The sequence below is a fragment of the Nanorana parkeri genome, unplaced genomic scaffold (genome assembly GCF_000935625.1).
Source record: "Nanorana parkeri isolate BGI_ZX_2015 unplaced genomic scaffold, ASM93562v1 scaffold1661, whole genome shotgun sequence".
In the NCBI taxonomy this organism is placed as follows: Eukaryota; Metazoa; Chordata; class Amphibia; order Anura; family Dicroglossidae; genus Nanorana; species Nanorana parkeri.
The window spans coordinates 197299-216801 of NW_017307929.1; the positions used below are offsets into that span (position 1 = coordinate 197299).

The window sequence follows — 19503 nt, forward strand, 5'->3', positions numbered from 1 at the left end:
GTAACGTGCACCACCAGCACCCAAAACACCAGTCCCCCAACCCACCCTACCCTCAGGCAGCGAAAAGTGTAGGGACTCCCTGGGACACAGACATCGATTAAAACCTGACAGAGGTTCCAACCCCTAACCATTCTATCCAGAACTAGAAAAAAAAGGTTTTGCTTGGAGTACCACTTTAAAGTGAGCCTGTAAAATCAAAATATTAAAGCAGTATAACCCCTATGAAAACTTCCTGCCTCTCTGCTGGCTACTAAAGCTTTTTTAAAGGTGATGGGGTTGCATTGTATGAAAATCATGTGCAGGTGAAGTAAATAATGAGGAATTTGCTTTTAATGTAATTGGATAATTGAAGTGAATTATTACCCTTTCTCTGAGTCAACATTCTCAACTCCTTTAGGACCCTTTCACATGAGCAGCATTCGTTCCGATATGTGCACAGATCACCTCCTGAATGAGTAATATTTAATAGATGTCACACTTTTGACATCTGTGTCCATTCAGTTTTATCTTGCAATGAAGGAAAAAAAAATTAACTAAACTAGCCCATGTTAGGTCTACGGGGAGTCAGATATAAGTCCATTTACATCCGATTACCTCTGACCTGTCCCATTCAGACCCGCCAAAATGAAACTGCTTCTGCTTTTTTTCATACCTAGATGGACTAAGCGATAATCAGATGTAAACAGACGCAGGGCAGTATACCTCTGCTGACCCACAGACTAACAGTGAGAATCCAATCAGGTCAGCCTGAAAAAAAGACAGACAGACCTGTCTAGAATGCCATGTGAAAGGTCCATTAGTATATTAGTCTCAGTATGCTGTGAATTACTCCTAGGTTTGGGGCTAACCAAGCTCACAGGATAAGCATCTCTTGGAAAATAACATTGACATCTAATGGTACCAGCACTAAGGCTTTATTCACACCTAGGCGACAGCGCATCAGTGCAGAATACACGCTTTTTTTTGCACACATGTTTTCATTCACGTATATTAAGTCACGTGTGTTTTTGTGAGCATATTTTGACATATTAATGTATATGGGAAGAGCGCAAAAACGTGCCCAAAAAATGTGCTTGCTCCTTTTCTTGCCCTCCCAGGATCAAGGGTCTGGTTGGGAATTTTAGGGGGGACCCCACGTCTGGTTTTTTTGGGGGCGTGGGGAGTTCCTCTTTTAAATTTCTACCAGACCTTAAGGGTCTGGTATTGTTTGGGAGGGGGAACCTGACACTTTTTTTTTTTCATAAATGTCACTTTTTGCTGCAGCAGGTTCTATACATCGTACAAATGCGCCACTTTACAGGCAGATTAAGGGGATCCCCCAGGCACGATATTTAAAGGAATTTTTCATTTGTATTGTTTCACTTTAAGCAATGTTAAAAATCATTGCTCCTTTAAAAACGGTATTTTTTAAAAGTGTTTTTTTCTTTGATACATGTCCCCCAGGGCAGTATCTGAATCCCCATACCCTGTTTTATCTGAATCCCCATACCCTGTTTATGGCTAAAAACTTGCATTATAAGCCTTCAAAAAGGGGATATTTTATTTTCAGAGTTCTAGTCCCATAGACTTTCATTGAGTTTGAAGTTCAAGCTCAAACTTTTTCCATGTTCTAAAATTCGAACTCGAACCGTACTCGGGTGTGTTCGGCCCATCACTAAACTTCACCAGCATGGGGTTAAACCTGCTGGGTTGGGCCCAAATAACATATTCATCCACCCATCGAATCCAGCATTGTGTTGCTGCCAACCGCCAATCCTACGCCACATGCCGTGACCTGCGTGGATATTCCAGGAGGTTGCTGGAGCAGGGTACACGTCATTCTCGCCTAGACAGGAATGGAGGGAGGCAGGCAGGCTAGACTAAAAGACTAAAAAAGAAAAAGAGAAATGTATCAAGTTGTATGACTGCGGAGGGGAGTAGGGTTCAAAAGATCCAAAGTGCTTTAGGAGAGTTAAAGTCTTTAAAGTATTATAATAGCTTTTCATTTAGAATAAAACCAGGTTCCCCTTCATACAATTGAATTCTTTTATCATGTAACATTCATTGTAAACTAACAGCTTCAACTCAAGACTAAACTAACAGCAAATATAATACTTTCCCCAATTTATAACTATTGTTTTCCAAGGTCTGTTCAAACCTACAGCAATATTATAAATTTCTTGTTGTAAAACAGTATATGAAACTTGCTATCTTTATAGTCTCACTATATTGTAGGACTTGTACCAAGACAAGTCTGGAAAATGGTAACATATATAATTTTATTGCCATTTTTCTATTACTGAGCTGTAACTGATGTACTGTAATATACCTGTTTCCACTCTTTGGATCCAGACACTAAATTGTAAGGACACTCACTGAATGCTCCTCTTATATCCAGGCTCAGGTTCTTCTGCTGATCATACTGCTCATTGCCATTGCCAACTTCTTCATCGGAACCGTTATTCCTACTACAGAGGAAAAGAGGTCACGAGGATTCTTTAATTACCAAGGTGAACTACAACTGAATATATTTTGTATTTGAAAAACATCTGGTATGAAAATTGTGTGCTAAAAACATACTGTTGGATGCTTGGTAAATCATCATCATTATAAAACCTATAGGAATTTAGGAATTTCAAAAAAACCAGCGTATAGCCGGGCAGATGCCGTTAGCGCGGCGCTGGTGCTCCTAGATGGCGCTGACAAGTATAGGAAATTCCTATATTCCTATATAATTAAAGATAAACTCTGAACAACATTTTTATTAACCCTTGCAGTGGAGCTATCCCTGCCCTGCAAGGGTTAACTGCTCATTTTGGTCTAGGGAAGAAAATTAAAAAGTTATACTCACCTGATCCTCCAAACCAGCCTGCTCTTGGACCAGTCCCTTCCGCCTTGCTTCCCCTCTGCTCCAGCATTCTAAGGTTCCTGAATCATCACGTTCTATGCACTTCTATGTGTATAAGACGTGAGGATGCCGAGGGACATACCCATTGCTACAGACAGGCAGGAGGGAGTGCTGTGACAGCCAGCCGGCTATGAGTTTTGGGTGAGTATACATTTATATTACTCCCTAGATAAAAACGAGCAGTTAACCCTTGCAGTGTGGTGGGTAGCCCCACTACAAGGGTTAATACAAATGTTGCCTGGAGTTCTTTAACTTACTGTATTGGAATTGCACAGTAAACCTAACAAGTGACTGTTATGTCTACTCTACCTCGCTGCTTCCACTACTTATTACCGATCACTGTCTTTTATTCATCCCTTCCATGTGTGAAGGTTACAAAGTAATAAACCTGTACTCCTCGTTTACAGCTGCAATATTTGCTGAAAACTTTGGACCGGACTTCAGGAGTGGAGAAGGCTTCTTCTCTGTTTTTGCTATTTTTTTCCCGGCAGCTACTGGAATTCTGGCTGGAGCAAATATTTCAGGAGACTTGAAGGTACCTTAACTTGGTCTGTTCTATACAGGTACAGATTTGTAAAATGCAAGAGGGGCAGCAGGCTTTTCCTTTACTGTAATACATTTGTTTTATTTAAACACCTGCAAGGTAGAAAGAATAAGGAAGAATTATTTATTTACATGGCGGCACACTTTATTTAATATGTGGTACAGAAAATTGTGCAGAAGCCAATATTTGTGGCCAAAGTAGGAAGGGGCAGTAAAATGCCAGACGGAGACCTATTACAATAATGTTGGCAGAGTAGACACATATGGCCAAGCAATATCTTACTTACAGCAAAAGCACTATGCACATTTTCAGTTCTTGTTTATTGATTTTTATTCCCATTATTGTTTATTTTTGTCAGGATCCTCAAGGCGCTATACCCAAGGGAACCATGCTTGCCATCATTATCACAACTATTGCATATCTGGCGGTAGCTATATGTGCAGGTGAGTGTCAGCCAACGGGTGTGTGTGACGTGGTCAGTTCGCCGTGTTACTGATATTTATAAGAAAAGTTACTTATAAACATACCACGTTACCTGGTATGTGTTCGCTCACCTCCCGATCTACTGAGCCGACCTGTGACAGTCTCATTGTCACAGGTCGGCTAGAACTATGAGGTGAGATGGTGTGCTATTATTCTGGAAACCAGAGGATAACTGCCATTGGTGAAGAACCTCATGTGTTTTTCATATAATATATACTGTACATTGTGTTCTCTCCTGTTCCTATATAGCACAGGTAGAGTTTAATACAAGATCATGAGCAAACTTTGCAGGTTGTCTGCTTCTAAAATGTCTCTGTGCGGACACACTTAGAGGTGTATTTATAAACAAGACCCATTGGTCCTGCGAAATTGTACATACATTTGTTCTGTGCAAATAGAGGCCAAAACAAATGTTATTGGCATATTTTTTCAAGATCAAATGTAATTTCAGTTAAATATTGCTTTATGGCCACTAGATGGAGGTGAGGAGCACAAGAAAGAAGTACCGTATTTTTCTGTGTATAAGACGCTACTTTTTCATAAAAATGTTTACCTAAAAATAGAGGGGCGTCTTATACACGGGGGCCGAGTGGAGAACCGCGGTTGCGAAACTGCCGAAAGTGCCAACACCACAAACTAGCCTCACGAGTGAAACTTTCGGATTGCAGAGACAAGATAAGTTTTCCCCCAATCATTAATCTTTTGTACCTGACGTCAGCTGTTGCTGGGGAGAGTGGAGGCAAACTGTTATCTTGGCTATGTAATCCGCTCTCCCCAGCAACAGCTGATGTCAGGTACAAAAGATTTATGATTGGAGGAAAACTGTTATCTTGTCTCTGTAATCCGATCATGAATCTTTTGTACCTGACGTCAGCTGTTGCTGGGGAGAGCGTGTAGCCAGTGCCCAGAGCGGTAATGGCGGAGCATAAAGTGATTGACTCAGAGGTAAGTGTGATGCATTATATCATTTAAAATATTGATTTCTGAATTTTGGGTAAGAAAAGTTGGGAGCGTCTTATACATGGGGGCGTCTTATAGACGGAAAAATACGGTATTTTTCTATGTGTTGAAGTATACTTGCCTTTGTAGCTCCAATATGATAATTCAGTGTAGCAAACTTCCTCTGGTCATCCTCTCCGATCACAGTTCTTGTGTTTGGGTGTTGAAGGGACCAACCGGTGGAATTTTACTGTAATAAACCTTTGTATTTAATTTTAAACAGTTGACCCCATTATGTTTGATCCAAAGCAAAATGCAGGTCTTTCATCTTCGCATTACTTAGCTCAGCAAACAAAATTCAATCAAATCAGATTTTACTCTTGAGGTGCCCATACACTGCACGATTATCGTACGATAATCGTATGCGATCGGTTTTTCGTACGATAATCGAGCAGTGTGAACGGAGACGTGCAACCGTTTCTACTGTACGGTCGCACGTCTTCTGTCGAACCAGCATGTTCGAAAACCTGCCGGGAATCGTACGATTCTCGGCTGGTTAGAACGGTGCTCGGAAGACAAATGCCGAACGGGCCGGTGTGCGCACGCGCACACTGCCCGTTCAGCATTGCGGTCATCGGAAGCCCGCCCCTCAGGGGGCGGGCTTGCGATGATCGAGAGTGCGATCTGCCTGTCCAAGATAGGCAGATCGTACGTTTTTTTTAATCCCTGTACAACCATCACAAGACTAAAGTCTTGCGATGGTTGTAGAGTGTATGGCCACCTTTACAGTGTTAACAATGGTTATGTTTAGTCCTCCTTGAAAGCAGATCTCCAGGATTTTCAAAAGTTAACCCTTGCAGTGGGGCTACCCCCACACTACAAGGGTTAACTGCTCATTAAATGGAATAAAGAAGATACCCTTACCCAATCCTCAATCCTGCAGTGGTGAACACTCAACTCTCTTCCCCTCCGCTCTGGCTGTGGAATGTCCCTTGTTGTCCTCATGTCTAATGTAAGTGAATGGACCTTGCATATACATGATGATGTCAGCGGGCCTTAGACCACCAGTGAAAGGGAGAGAAGAGGCTGCAGGGACCGTTCTAGCAGCCAGGCAGGACCGAGCATCAGGTAATTATATTTTCTTTATTTGCGCCCCTAGACCAAAACGAGCACTTAACCCTTGCTGTGTGGGGGTAGCCGCACTCCAAGGGTTAACTTTTGAAAATCCTAAGTTCCTCTTTAAGTTGAATCCAATATTAATGATTACAATAACACATGTAACAATGTAATGTATTTTTCTGAAGCTGCATCAGTCGTTCGTGACGCCACCGGGAGCATCAATGACACAATCACATCTGCCATGAGCTGCAATGGGTCCGCCGCCTGCCAACTCGGCTATGATTTCTCTGTTTGTGACACTCAGAAATGTAACTTTGGGCTGATGAATAACATGCAGGTATGTATTGATCATTCTGATCTGCTATAACAATGCACATTGTACGAGGCATAAAACATAATGGGGTGTTTTACTGCGTAATTTCATTATTGCCAATAACTTTCTGTTTAGCTTCTGTGCCTGTAGGTCAATATAATTCATAGCAGCAAAACAGTTTAGATTAATTTCCTCAATAAGCAATGATGTGAAATGTTACTGCTAACTGTTTCCATGCTGAAGAGGGAGGTTAGGCAAGGTGTAGCTTAATAAGGGTCATCAGTAAAGTTGCCCCAGTTGGAGCTTTGCTGATTTAGCGCAGTCTGAGGACAGCTTCCTTTTAGTGAAATTCCACTTCTCTGACCTTAAAAATACATTATGAGAACTAGAAAGCTGTAATCTCCAAAAAAGCACTCACCAGTCCTTTGGCGGCCGCTATGTGGCCCGGGGCACAGGGGAGCCCGGCCAGGACATCCTCCTGATGCCGTGCGGGCCACCTGGTCGCTATGGCATCTCAGGCTGCTGGCAGTCACTGGCGGCTGTGAGGAGGAGCGCACCGCTATTCACATCACTGACATCCTGTCAGTGATGTGTGCAGGGGCGCGTTCCTCCTCACAGCCGCTACTGAGACGGTAACAACCAGCAGCTTCGGAGGAGGTGGCTGGGCCCATCATCGGCAGGGATGGAGGAGGCGGGGCCCAGCAATGGAGGAGGTGGAGCCCGGTGATTGATGAGGCCGGGCCCATTGACGGAGGAGGTGGGGCCTGCCAGCAACGGTGGAGGAGAAGGAGGCGGACAGAGGATTGAGGCTGACAGGTAAGAGGGCTTGACCGCCCACCTGGGACCCTGCAGAGCCCACTATAGAGAGTATATGGTGGGCTCTGCAGGGTCACCCTCGGGTAAGCTGTTTGGGTTATCAAGTGGGTGTAACTAGAAATCACAGGGCCCCATACAAATTTTGCTATGGCGCCCTGTGATTTCTAGTTACGCCCCTGGAGTAGCCAATGTAGAAGATATACCCAATTCTCCTATACTACGTACAAGAAATCCAAAAAATGTCTCTGCAGCACCTTGTGACTTTTATTCACATAAATAGCATATGCAATTTACAAAACATGCAATATACTTTGTACTCATAGGCATGCACAGGGGGTGTGCCCAGTGTACCTGGGCACACCCTAATAACCCCCAGCACAACACAAAAACTGAGATTTTAGTCACTGAGCTGGGGGGGGGGGATCACAAAGATCTCTCTGTGACTGGCTCTGCAATACAGAGTGCAGCGGCACTTGCCACTTACATTCCTCACATAACAGCCGCAGTCCTCCGTGCCTGGGAAGCTGGGAGTGTGTGTGTGTGTGTGTGTGTGTCCTAATGCAATAGGCTGCACATTTTTCTACTTATATTGTAACAGGATTTTCCTTATTTCTTTATCCTTCTTTAGGTGATGAGTATGGTTTCTGGATTTGGCCCTCTGATTATTGCTGGAATTTTTTCGGCCACTCTTTCTTCGGCATTGGCCTCTCTAGTTAGCGCTCCCAAAGTATTTCAGGTATGAGAAAAACCTTTAGCTGACATTCTGCTTGTCTCTGGGCCATATTTATTTTATAAAGATGCACTTTAAGTGTGCACTGTTTCATATGAGGTCCACACATTCACTCAGAATAACCTCAGAGCTCTGTCTACATAGGGCTGGAATGTTGAAAAGTACAAATCTACATATAGAACTGTTGTTTGTAAGCTGTCCTGCAGGCCATCTGCTGGACACAAGTGGTAATGCTGCACTTATTTTGAATGAATATTAGCATTTCATGGGAATTTTGTGGCTCTTCTAAAATGCTTTGCTGTACCCTAATGAATCTAGTTTCACAAAATTACACTTACCAGGTATAATGTAGTTACTTTTTTTGTGATTCATTACAAAAACATTCTCAGTCATTTGAAAGTCTGCACATCTGTGGTCATTTTTGGGTGGGCTTTAAAACGTCTTAATACTGAACTGAATACTGGTTATATTATGAGGCTGATTTACTAAAGCTGATTAAAATCTTAATCCAAAAAGTAAAATGTGTACGGTAATGGTTATCTTTGATTAGTTTCGGGGACCCTTACGTCTGTTTAATTCAATTCTGAATATAGGCTATACTTTTAGCACATGATTAACGACATCGGGGACGGAGTACACAGCAATATCTCAGTGTTTGCTGACGATACCAAAATTGGGAGGGTAATAGAAACAGACCAAGATAGTGTAACATTGCAGGAGGACCTGGATAAAATAGGGGAGTGGGCAACTATGTGGCAGATGAGGTTTAATGTCGATAAATGCAAAGTTATGCACTTTGGGAGGAATAATAGGCAAATGGGTTATACAATTATGGGTATGCCGCTAGGGAAGTCGGAAATGGAGAAAGATTTGGGGGTCATTGTAGACCACGAACTGAATAATAAATTACAGTGTCAGGTTGCTGTAAGCAAAGCTAGTAGAATCTTGTCCTGCATCAAGAAGGGAATATTTTGCAGGGATAGGTCTATAATTATTCCACTTTACACATCAATGGTTCGGCCCCACCTGGAGTATGCGGTGCAGTTTTGGGCACCGGTCCACAGAAAGGATGTTCTTGAACTGGAGAAAGTTCAGCGGAGGGCGACCAAACTCATAAAGGGGATGGAGGACCAGAACTATGAGACGCGGCTACTAAATTTAACTACCTCCGGGCCGGCCGTAGTAAAAAAACGGCATAGTCATAGCAACATTAGCAACAAACTCTTTGAGATTAATTCCGTAACAAAGACTAGTGGACACCACCTAAAACTGGTAGAAAAAAAATTCGAACACAAGGGGCGTAGGGGGTTCTTCTCAGTTTGCGTGGTTAGGGTCTGGAACTCACTGCCTCAAGCGGTAATTTCCGCAATTAATCTGGAATCATTCAAGAGGCTTTTGGACGACTTCCTGAGAGACCGAAATGCACAAGGGTACAGGTACTCTTAAGAATGAGAACACTCATGGACCTATACACACACACACACACACACACACACACACACAACAGGTTGGACTTGATGGACTTATGTCTTTATTCAACCTGAAATACTATGTAACTATATATAAATCACAGTATATCATAAATAAAACAATGTTTAGTAAGTACAATTGCAATGAAGTTGGAATTACTGCATTAATGGCTCCTAAAACATAGTTGGATCCTCTCTTAATAAACATTTAAACGAGAAGTACAGGAAGAGTAGAACATACTTAGAGCTGGTGTGGGATGCTGCAGATGTCTGGATGCTGGATGTGCCTACAGTTTTTACTTTAGCAGTATCCATTCCACTTGTAGGCAGCAGTATAACCCAAAGGTTAAAAAGTTCCTGTGTTCCTCAATGGACAAAAAATAAAATGATGTTAATAAGATGAAAGCATCGTTCTTCAAAAAAACTTTGAAGGGTATCTTAGGTTTAAGAAATAATTATCTTAAAGTTCCACAATGCATTTTGTGGATGGAGACAAACAGTTGAGCATCTTTTAGAAACACACAACGCTATAATTGAAGAATAAAACAATGCACACCAGAACCAAAATTTCATTCAAAATTGTGAAACATGGTAAAGAAAAGTATCATAGTTTGGGGCTGCTTTGCTGCTGGAATTCCTAGACGTCTTGCTATCATAGAAGGAACAGTGAACTCAAAATTGTATTGTAAGAAAGTTTGCAGGAGAATATCAAGGTAAAGGTCCATAGTCTGAACCACTACAGAAGTCTGTTTAGCAGCTACAGAAAATATTTAGCTGCTAAGACAGTTTCTACCGGTTTGTACATTTCACGGACCACTTATTTTGCCAAGCTTGATCATGAATGTTTAACATATGAGGCTTATTTACTTAATAGTTGAGACTCTTCACTGACAAAATTGTGTAAATATTTACTTTAATTATCCAACAATGTGAGCAGCATATATGCACATAATTGTGTATGCAAAGTGAACAGAAATGTGAGTTTTACATGACTGGATAAATGATCTGAATATTCACACTTTTTTTGAGGAAAGATTATCTTTAGTAAATTGGCCCATATGCATTCAAATATACCAAGGGTCTCCAACTTTTTAGTACAAGGGCCTCACTATATATTTTTAAAAAATTCACAATCCGAAAAAATTATTAATGAATGAATAAAAGTTTATTAAATTAATACGTCCCTCCTCACATACAAGAGTACCCAGCAGTGCCCCTCCTTACATCCAGGAGTGCCCAGCAGAGTCCCCGCTGACATCCATGTGTGCCCAGCAGAGTCTTTGCCCTTACCTTTCAGGAAACAGAGCAGCATGGCGGAAGTTGAGAGGTGGAACAGATGTGGACAGAGGAAGTGCAGTCCTCCTGTAAATGCTGGGGGTAAAACGATCACATCATTGGTTGCTAAGATGCCAGTGGTCCTGGCAACTAACCACAGCAGGGGTGGGGTCAGGCATTTTCTGCACTGGAGACTGGGGGAGGGTCACTGCTAGCTGGTTGAGAGTGAAAGAGCCAGTCCCCGTATTAGAGTGAACAGACCAGAACATATTCTGCCAGCCAGCTGGGGATTTCTACAAGCCAGATAAAATCTTGTAGGGGGTCAGATGTGGCCCACGGGCCATAGTTTGGAGAATACTGAATTATGCCATTGAATGTGTGTTATTAGATGAAGCATTTTGAGTTTGTCTATTATTGCAACCAGATCACACGTTTGGAGCAATGTATGCAGAAATGCAGGAACTCCCAAGGCATTCACAGACTTCAAGTATTCAAAATACTTGCATGCACTTGAAAAAGCTAGACAAAATAAAGTACATTATTTAATACATTTTAGAAGCACTAATGTAGGCTATATCATAGCTCAGCTCTTTACAAGTCCAAATGTAACAATTAATAATTATAATTGAACAGCATGATAACTTCTTTTTACTGGATCCATCAAAGCTAATAAGACCCTTCAGCTAAGAACTCCTGAAAAAGAAATTATCTGTATTTTGCAACAATGCTAGATATACAAATGTGTACGGTTGGAGATCATTTCTGAAATGGATTATAATTGAATGAATTTGATCTCTTTACAATTGTGTATATTATTACTCTTTAATTTCACGCAGTCGGTTTAAGGAAATTAGCATGCGAACAATAAAGGTGTTGAGCAGAGGTGGTGTAGACGTAGAAAATGTAGACCTTAATGGCATGAAAGGGGCATTCAGGTGATGGGTTAATGACATGTTATATTAGTTTTAAAAGGCTGAAAAAAGGCACTTGTGCCACAATCGACACCACTGAAGCCCTTTCAAATTACACAAGATGTTAACAATTTTATACTGCATCTTCAAAAGGTGCAGTCTAAATGATTATCTGGTTAAATATTATATGGCAGATCCAATAAAATTTAACGCAGTCTATGATGGCAGTCTTTTTGTAATCAGTTCAAGGCAGTAAATCATCTTTGTGATGAAAGATCATATAGTGGATTGGAACATTTTTACTGCTAAGAAATAAGTTAAGTGCGTTTATTGATTTCTCCACAGGCTCTCTGCAAGGATAACATTTACACAGCACTTCACTTTTTCGCTAAAGGACACGGGAAAAACAACGAGCCTATCAGAGGATACGTTCTTACCTTTGTGATTGCAGTGGCCTTTATCCTGATTGGTTAGTTATGCTACTTTTAAAACTATGGGCAAAGTTACAAATTGGCTTATAAAAGCCTGTCAGTAGAAATAACACAGTATTTTTTTCCAATGCATAGAAATAAAGCACAGCTCCTTCATGGCTTTTGCAGGGGAAGGACAGCTGGGTGCTTGCCGGCAGGAGTGTGTTCTCGCTTCAACCAAGCAGGTATATAGTAACAGAAAAATCCAGCCACACTCCATTCCATGCTGAATTCAATTGAAAGTTGATCAGTGACACTGAGTCCTGCCCGAGGTCTGAACCCTTTCAGTTGTTTCACCCAATCCTGTGCTTAGTCGTAGAGATGGGGTTGGACCTAGGTAGTCTACATTCATATTAGAAAATGAATTTCAAACTATCCTGCTGCATTTTGTACCAAATACTACTACATTTCATTTATACTAGCATTAAATAATCACAGCGGCAATAACACACAGTGATACAGCAGAATATAAATCACAGCATTTATATATAAGCCAGTATTTAGCTAAACCAATTATACTATAAAACCAACAAATCTTATTAGAACACTTAAAAACATATTAGCATAAAACCATCCGTAACATCTAAAAACATAGATAAAAGAACCCGAGGATCAGGATATAAGCTTAAGACTATAGTAGGTGTGATTAGATCCATATTTGTGCCCTCAAATGGTTTTCTAAATGCATATATACTGTATGTATCCAATGGTTTCCAAAGGCTCTATTTGCTAGTATAAATGTAGCCTACCTAGATCTACCCTCATCTCAATGTCTAAGCCCAGGATTGGGTGAAACAAGTCAGAGAGGGTGGACCTCGGGCAGGACTCGATGTCGCTGATGACCTTTCAATAAACCGAATTAGTGTGGAACGGAGTGCAGCCAGATAGTTCCTATACTATAACACAGTATTATTGTTTATCCGAGTCCCCTGTAACATCATTTTACCAGGATCCTGCCAGTAGATCCATTCATTTTCAACTTCCTTCAGTAGCGTGACAACTCTACTGCTCTGCAAAAAAATCACTGCAGCATTTTGACCCTGGGAGCATATAGTCTCCTTTGAATGCCACTATAATAAGGTTGATAGGCCAAAGGGAAGAGTAGATATGGAGCTCTGACATATAGTCAAAGCAGTCGTTTTTTACTCAAGATTGTAAAGAACCCTGTATGCAATTCACTTGGGATTTCTACAGATATGCAATGTTTTAAGAAAAGAGGGGGCTGATAAAAAAAAAATCTCAAATAAAATAGATTGTATAGATATGTTGATGTTTAATATGTGATTACACTGGTAGATTTTATTTAATAAGGCTGAGCAAAGAACAATGATGGCATGAAAATTGCACTTTGCCTTAATAAATAAACCTTATACTATCTGTGCTGGATATATAAACTGTAATTTGTGCATGTAGTTTTAGGAGGAGAGTGTCTGGTTCAAGAATCATGGAGCCTGCACACATTTTTGAAGACAAAGGAATCTGCAGTTGAACGTGCATAAACGAGGCAGGGTGCATTTATACAGTGCAAACCACCCATTAAAGAATTCTGGATAGTGGCCCTGTTAAAATACAACAACCATTTATTCTGGCCTACCTGCTCCAGAACACCTGTACATGATAAAGAAATACTTACCTTCCCTAAAGAAATGCTGTGGAACTGGTCACATGATCACAGCAGAAGTGGAAGATCAATGCTCTTGAAGAGCTGCTGACTGGTTGGTTGGTGTTTGGTCATGTGACTGGCACTGACGCAATTCCTTTGGATTAGGTAGATATTTAAGTGCAACCTTTGCTATGTATGAGTATATTGGGGCTAGAAGGACAGGATGGGGGAGGTTCTTTACACTGTAGATTTTCATTAATAAGTACTTATAACACAATTCTAATCTTCTCAGTTTTCTAAAGTACCAGAATACTCAAATTGAGTTAAATACGTTTTTACAGAAGTGAACTCTTAACTGTATTTCCCTCGGAGGAGCAAAACACAGGGAATAACTTGCTCTGCTATCCCCCTGTTTTTACACTCGACATACAACCAGGTCTGGCCTGCCTCTGCAGTTAACACCCCTTATTTTTAGTTACTAGTCAGCTTGGAAAATAAATAGTTGATTTTAAAATCAAAGTAATCAAGTGAAAAACTGTCGGCCAAACAGAGATTGCATTCTTTCAGATGCAATCACTGTTCAAGTATTCAGGCCACCGTGGGTACCGATGGCTGTCAAAATACAATAGCTGGCAGAGCAGATTCCTCAATGTATGTTGTTAAGCATGGATGGGGGCAATCGAGTGATTTCTCAAATACCCATACTCAGCCAAAACTCTTTTACAGATCTATGACAGCATTTGCTTACGGAAACAGTGATGATGCTGTAAAAGATTCTAACAAAACAGAAGTATTTTGTAAACTGTTTATATAGAGCAAACTGTTGGCGCTGTATAAATCCTTTATAAAAATGACAATAATTATATTTCGGTGAACATCTCTATGATCAGGGACAATAATAAGGATGAACAGCAGATACATTTTATGGCATGATACTAAGAAGGAAGATATTAAGGGGTGCTCTTGTTGCACACAAGATTATTATTATGACAAAATCTGGTGTTAGGGCCCATCTATATAAAGTACATTAAGAGATTATTAGAACTTGTAAAGTTAGCTAAGGGAATGTTCACTTAGCTTAGTAAATAAGGTAAAGCTGATTTGAATATCTCGTCATGTGCAAATTAAATATAAAACAGGATTTTTGATTGCACATAATTGGATGACTGAAGTGAGCACAACTGTACCTTTTTCACTTGACCAGGTGAACATTGACTTTGCAAAATTAACATTTAATTTGCTAAGTGAACAATCAACCCCAACGAGTTTACAGTGGCCTTGGTGTGAATCACATGCTATACTGTACACAGAGTGCTATATTTAACATGTTTTTTTTTGTTTTTTTTACAGCTGAGCTGAATACCATTGCCCCCATCATCTCTAATTTTTTCTTAGCCTCTTATGCTCTGATCAATTTCTCCTGCTTCCATGCTTCATATGCAAAATCTCCAGGTCAGTATAATCAATATGTGCATGATTGGCCATTAGTTTTACTGTGCCTTGTACAAAATGTTACTAAGGCTGACCCTAAGCTAAAAAAGAGGAAACACAAACCTTGCCAACTGTCCTTGTAAGCATTTCTACTAAAGTTCATATTTCTCTTCAGTGATGGTCTTTTTCAAGCTTGTGTCCCTCATGCAGTAGCATGAGGGACACAATGCTCTGTGTCCCTCATGATCTGTAAATCAAACAGATTTGATTTACTCTGATGTAAAATTAGATGATGAAGTCAACTTGTGTTCACATTAGACATCCAATCATATGAAGAAGTTGTACAACTGTTTGCCTCACTATAGTAAATCAGGCTCAAGATCATTTCAATGTATTGTACTTCAGTTCACTTCACCGCACTTCATACTATAGTAAATCATGTTCCAAATCACCTCAATTTATTGTACTTCAGTTCACTTCACTGCACTTCATACTATAGTAAATCAGATCCCATGTGTACCTCATGCTGCTGGCTTCTGACTTACAGCTGACAATGGTACATAACCTTGCACTGTGCAGTACAGTTTTGCTTCAACCAGAGATAGAGACTGATACTAATGAATCATAGGATAACCAGGTTCCAGTGTACTGAGCTAGTGGAAAGAAAGAGTATAAGTAGGTGGTGAGGATAAAGCCTCACCAGATGAAGCTGGAGCACCTTACTGGAAGTATCTAGTGTATGTCATATAAGAGGGTGTAAATCTAGCTGTGAGTGCTTCACACAAGAAGAAGCCCTTTATGACTACACATGCCACATGTAGATAGGCACACATTGATACAGTGTTTCTTTTGGCCCCAAGATGTTAACTGTCTTTTGATTTCCTGTTGGCACTAGTGGAAATAAAAAAACATGCTTTGGACTCCTGAGATATATGTTTGGTGCTCTTATTGGCTCAACTATACTTGGACTTCTCAACTTTGGTGACCCCGCTACTCTGTGAGTGGCCCTCAATTTGTGGAGAGCTGCTAAACCCAAGCTAGAAGGCTCAAATAATAATGATTTTCTGTTGGCCATTTCCCTGATATAGACTTTTCTGATGTCTCAATTATTGTCTGTGTACTCTTAGGGAAATTTCTACACAATTCGTATCCTGGTGGCAAATGGTAATCAGGACAGGAGATAAACTGGTATCTTCCCAAGGAATACGCACAAGCACAAGGTATTCTTAAAGAAGTCATGCAGTATCAGTGGGCATTAATTTCGTTCAAAGACCTTGATGCTTCTCACACCTCTAATGCTTACTCATCAGAACAGGAGACCTTATGAATAAGCCCTAGAAGTATGAAATGCATCAAGGTTCTTTGCATGACGCTGTTAATACGCGTTGCTTTTTGAACCAAATAAACACCCGCTGTTACCACAAGACTCATTTGAGGATTGCTCGTGTTTGTGTGCACTCTTTGGATGAGTGACAGCTGGCTCTGCCTATCTAGAGGCAGAGCCAGCTGTGCCTGCCCCCTCCCCCATCTGTTCCTCCACGCAGAACTGGAGGATCGAAGAGGGGAGGGGGGAATCCCTGTGGGGAGCGCTGACTGGTATTTACCGCTCACTACATGGAGATGTTTGTGAAGTGAGCGGATCGGCGGCATGCTTCTGCTCACTTCCTGATCGATAGAGCCGACCTGTGACAGCTTCTTTGTCACAGGTCGGCTCTACCTATGAGGATGAGTGGAAATCATTAACCTTGTAGTTCTCCTTTAAATGTAAATAAGGCAGGACTGCCAGCTCTCCCTTGTGGCAGTAGTGATTTTTTAAAGTCTTTCTGGAACTCTTCCCAGTGGGAACAAAGACAGCAATAAAAATCTTGTCAGAAACTCTAAGCATTCTCTATGCTTTCCAAAACTAAAGAGAACATTTTGGGCTGGAGTTCCTGTCTTAGCTGTAACAAATACTGTACCTTACTGCTGTATGAAGGAAACACATTGTCAGCTACAAGAGCACTAAATGTCCAGAGAAGGCCTCCACAGTTTTACATTAGATTAAAAAAGATAGAAATATGACAACTATATCCCAGATTACTTCTGGGTATTTAGTTTTATAGTGCTAAATAAAATAAAAAAGAATCAGTAAAAACACTACATGCTACACAAAACACTATACAAATGATACATCAAATGTTAATGAGCACAAAGGGGACACTAACTCTCACAAACTCATAAAATAAATAATGGCATTGCACGAGCAGTAGTCAGCACAGGGAGCTGCCATTATCTAGCATTTTGCTGAACCTTGAGTGTTTATAGAATATGTAATGACAAGAATGCCAATACTCTTCTTACAAGTCGTATCTCTAAAAACGCACATTTCTGCATCTTTTTATTGATTAGCCATATGAAATTATGACACAGTATTAACTAAGCCAGAAATACTATCCTAATATTTAATGGTGATATTGGCAAGAAACAAGCAGCTTATGGATAAAGGTGATTTAAAAAGACATTTGTTTGCAGTGTTTAATAAACCGCTCTACGGCCCAGGTTTTTATGGCACCAAAAATTGTGTTTTCCAAGATTTTGATTTGGTATTTTACATCCCTACATATAAGTACTTCCTACTTTTTTTATTTAATATTTACCAACAATCTATGATATGTTTCTTTTTGAAAGTAGCAGTATTTTACTGAATTTTGTGGAAATTAGTTACAACTGTGTTTTTTACACATACACCAAAGGAATACCTTCAGCATAACCTTGACATGACTGAGTACCACCTCTCAACCTGCAATCTGTAAGCAACAAATCAGATTTCAAGGGACTGTAGCCAGTCATCAGCAGAATTCCAGTTGGTTCAAAAGCATTATTGCATTGGGCATATTGGGTTTTTTTTCATTTCTAGATGCAAAACTTTATTATACTATATAAAATGCTTTATTTTAACACACATATGTAGTTTTGTTCTTTGATAGTGTGCAATACACAATCCTATACTAAAATGCTTTTCTGTTTACACAGGGTGGCGACCTGCATTTAAATATTACAACATGTGGGTGTCTTTGTTTGGAGCCATGCTCTGTTGTGGTGTGATGTTCGTCATCAACTGGTGGGCAGCTGTCATCACATATGGCATAGAGCTTTTTCTGTATATTTATGTGACATACAAGAAACCAGGTATGAAAAAACAAAAAAGTGCCAACTCTAATACAAGTGTTAAGGCTACAAATATGTGCCAAATTGTTTGGTGGAGTGTACCATACTGTGGAACCTGCATCTGCAACTTACTAGGTCATGCAAAGTCATAAGATAGCTAATGATAAGCCTTTCCTCTCCCACATTGAAAACAATTGGGCTGGTTTCACGCTGTTGCACTCCCGTTTTGCAGACGTGTTAGCATTACTGCAACATGCATTTTTCGTATTGGGGTGCTACGGTACTGTTCATTCTTATTGGAACCCTAACCCACCTTGCTAATGGATGTGCATTGCAGCCCACCACGATGCACGGTAATGCACTACCATGTCTTGTGATATGCTACATTACAAAAAATATTACATGCACATTTTTTGGTGCATTAGGGTGCCTATTAAAATGAATGGGCTGTCTTGATACAATGCATGTCAACGCACTCCAACAGTGTGAAACGAGCCTTAGAGTTCTATCCTGAAATACACATTCTATCTAAACCTTACACTTGACTTCTGAATTTGGGAACTATCCCAGACAGTTGGAAAGCTTGCATTAGCAGATCCTGCAGCTACAGTAATATTCTAAATAACTGCAAGTTAGAAGTAATTTAGTGTTACCTATCGCTTCTAAGTTGTGTTAGCAATTCTAACTGTAGAAGCTGGACAGTCACAGATATGATCATGGATCAAATAGATATCAGACATTAGCATACAGTCTGACCTCTGGATCTTGAGATACCCAAAAGACACAAAGACTTAAGTGTGTTTATCCTACAATCCTGTGTGTCCAACAAACATCCTTGGCACCCACATTATCTCAAAGAATTTCTCTGCCTGACTCCAAATTAATTGTGCCAAAAGACACCCCCCACCTCACCCCAAAGATGTATGGGCCAGGGATGACTTCTGCATGCTGAGGTCACCCATAGATGACACAAAGGGTGCCCAGTCTTGCCAAAGTTATCAGAAGTGGCTAATATCTATGTGTTTCTTCAGACAGCACTTGCTTGCATCACATCTCCTAGAAAGTGTATCTAATGTGCTACAGTGTAGATAGAGAGGTAAAATATTTGGTTGCTGATGAGGCATCTCATTGGGTCAGGTTGGGGGAGGACGGCAGGTGTGTCTGCCACCCCCATTCTGACCAGAGCAACCCAGGTTGCTATCTCTTAGCAACCCATGGATACTCTGGCCTCGTACCCAGCATACTGATATCACTGGTTGCCAGGAGCTGAGCAGGACATTCTGGCTGGCATCCCACCCAGCTCCTGGCAACCAGTGACGCCAGTGAGCTGGGTGGGATGCCGGAAATAAATAACTTGCAGTGCGCC

At 40.7% G+C, this 19503-nt stretch overlaps 1 protein-coding gene across 3 annotated transcripts in view; it reads left to right on the forward strand.

The window, feature by feature from the left end:
* The window catches only part of SLC12A1 (solute carrier family 12 member 1), a 101855-nt gene that overhangs the window by 29579 nt on the left and 52773 nt on the right, over nucleotides 1-19503 (forward strand). For all 3 annotated transcript variants that reach the window (XM_018571053.1, XM_018571052.1, XM_018571051.1), the window contains exons 7-14: nucleotides 2378-2489; nucleotides 3295-3422; nucleotides 3790-3874; nucleotides 6158-6309; nucleotides 7730-7837; nucleotides 11832-11955; nucleotides 14910-15011; nucleotides 18003-18158. In XM_018571053.1, the coding sequence (XP_018426555.1) occupies nucleotides 2378-2489; nucleotides 3295-3422; nucleotides 3790-3874; nucleotides 6158-6309; nucleotides 7730-7837; nucleotides 11832-11955; nucleotides 14910-15011; nucleotides 18003-18158 (967 nt within the window). The remainder of the gene's footprint in view (nucleotides 1-2377; nucleotides 2490-3294; nucleotides 3423-3789; nucleotides 3875-6157; nucleotides 6310-7729; nucleotides 7838-11831; nucleotides 11956-14909; nucleotides 15012-18002; nucleotides 18159-19503) is intronic.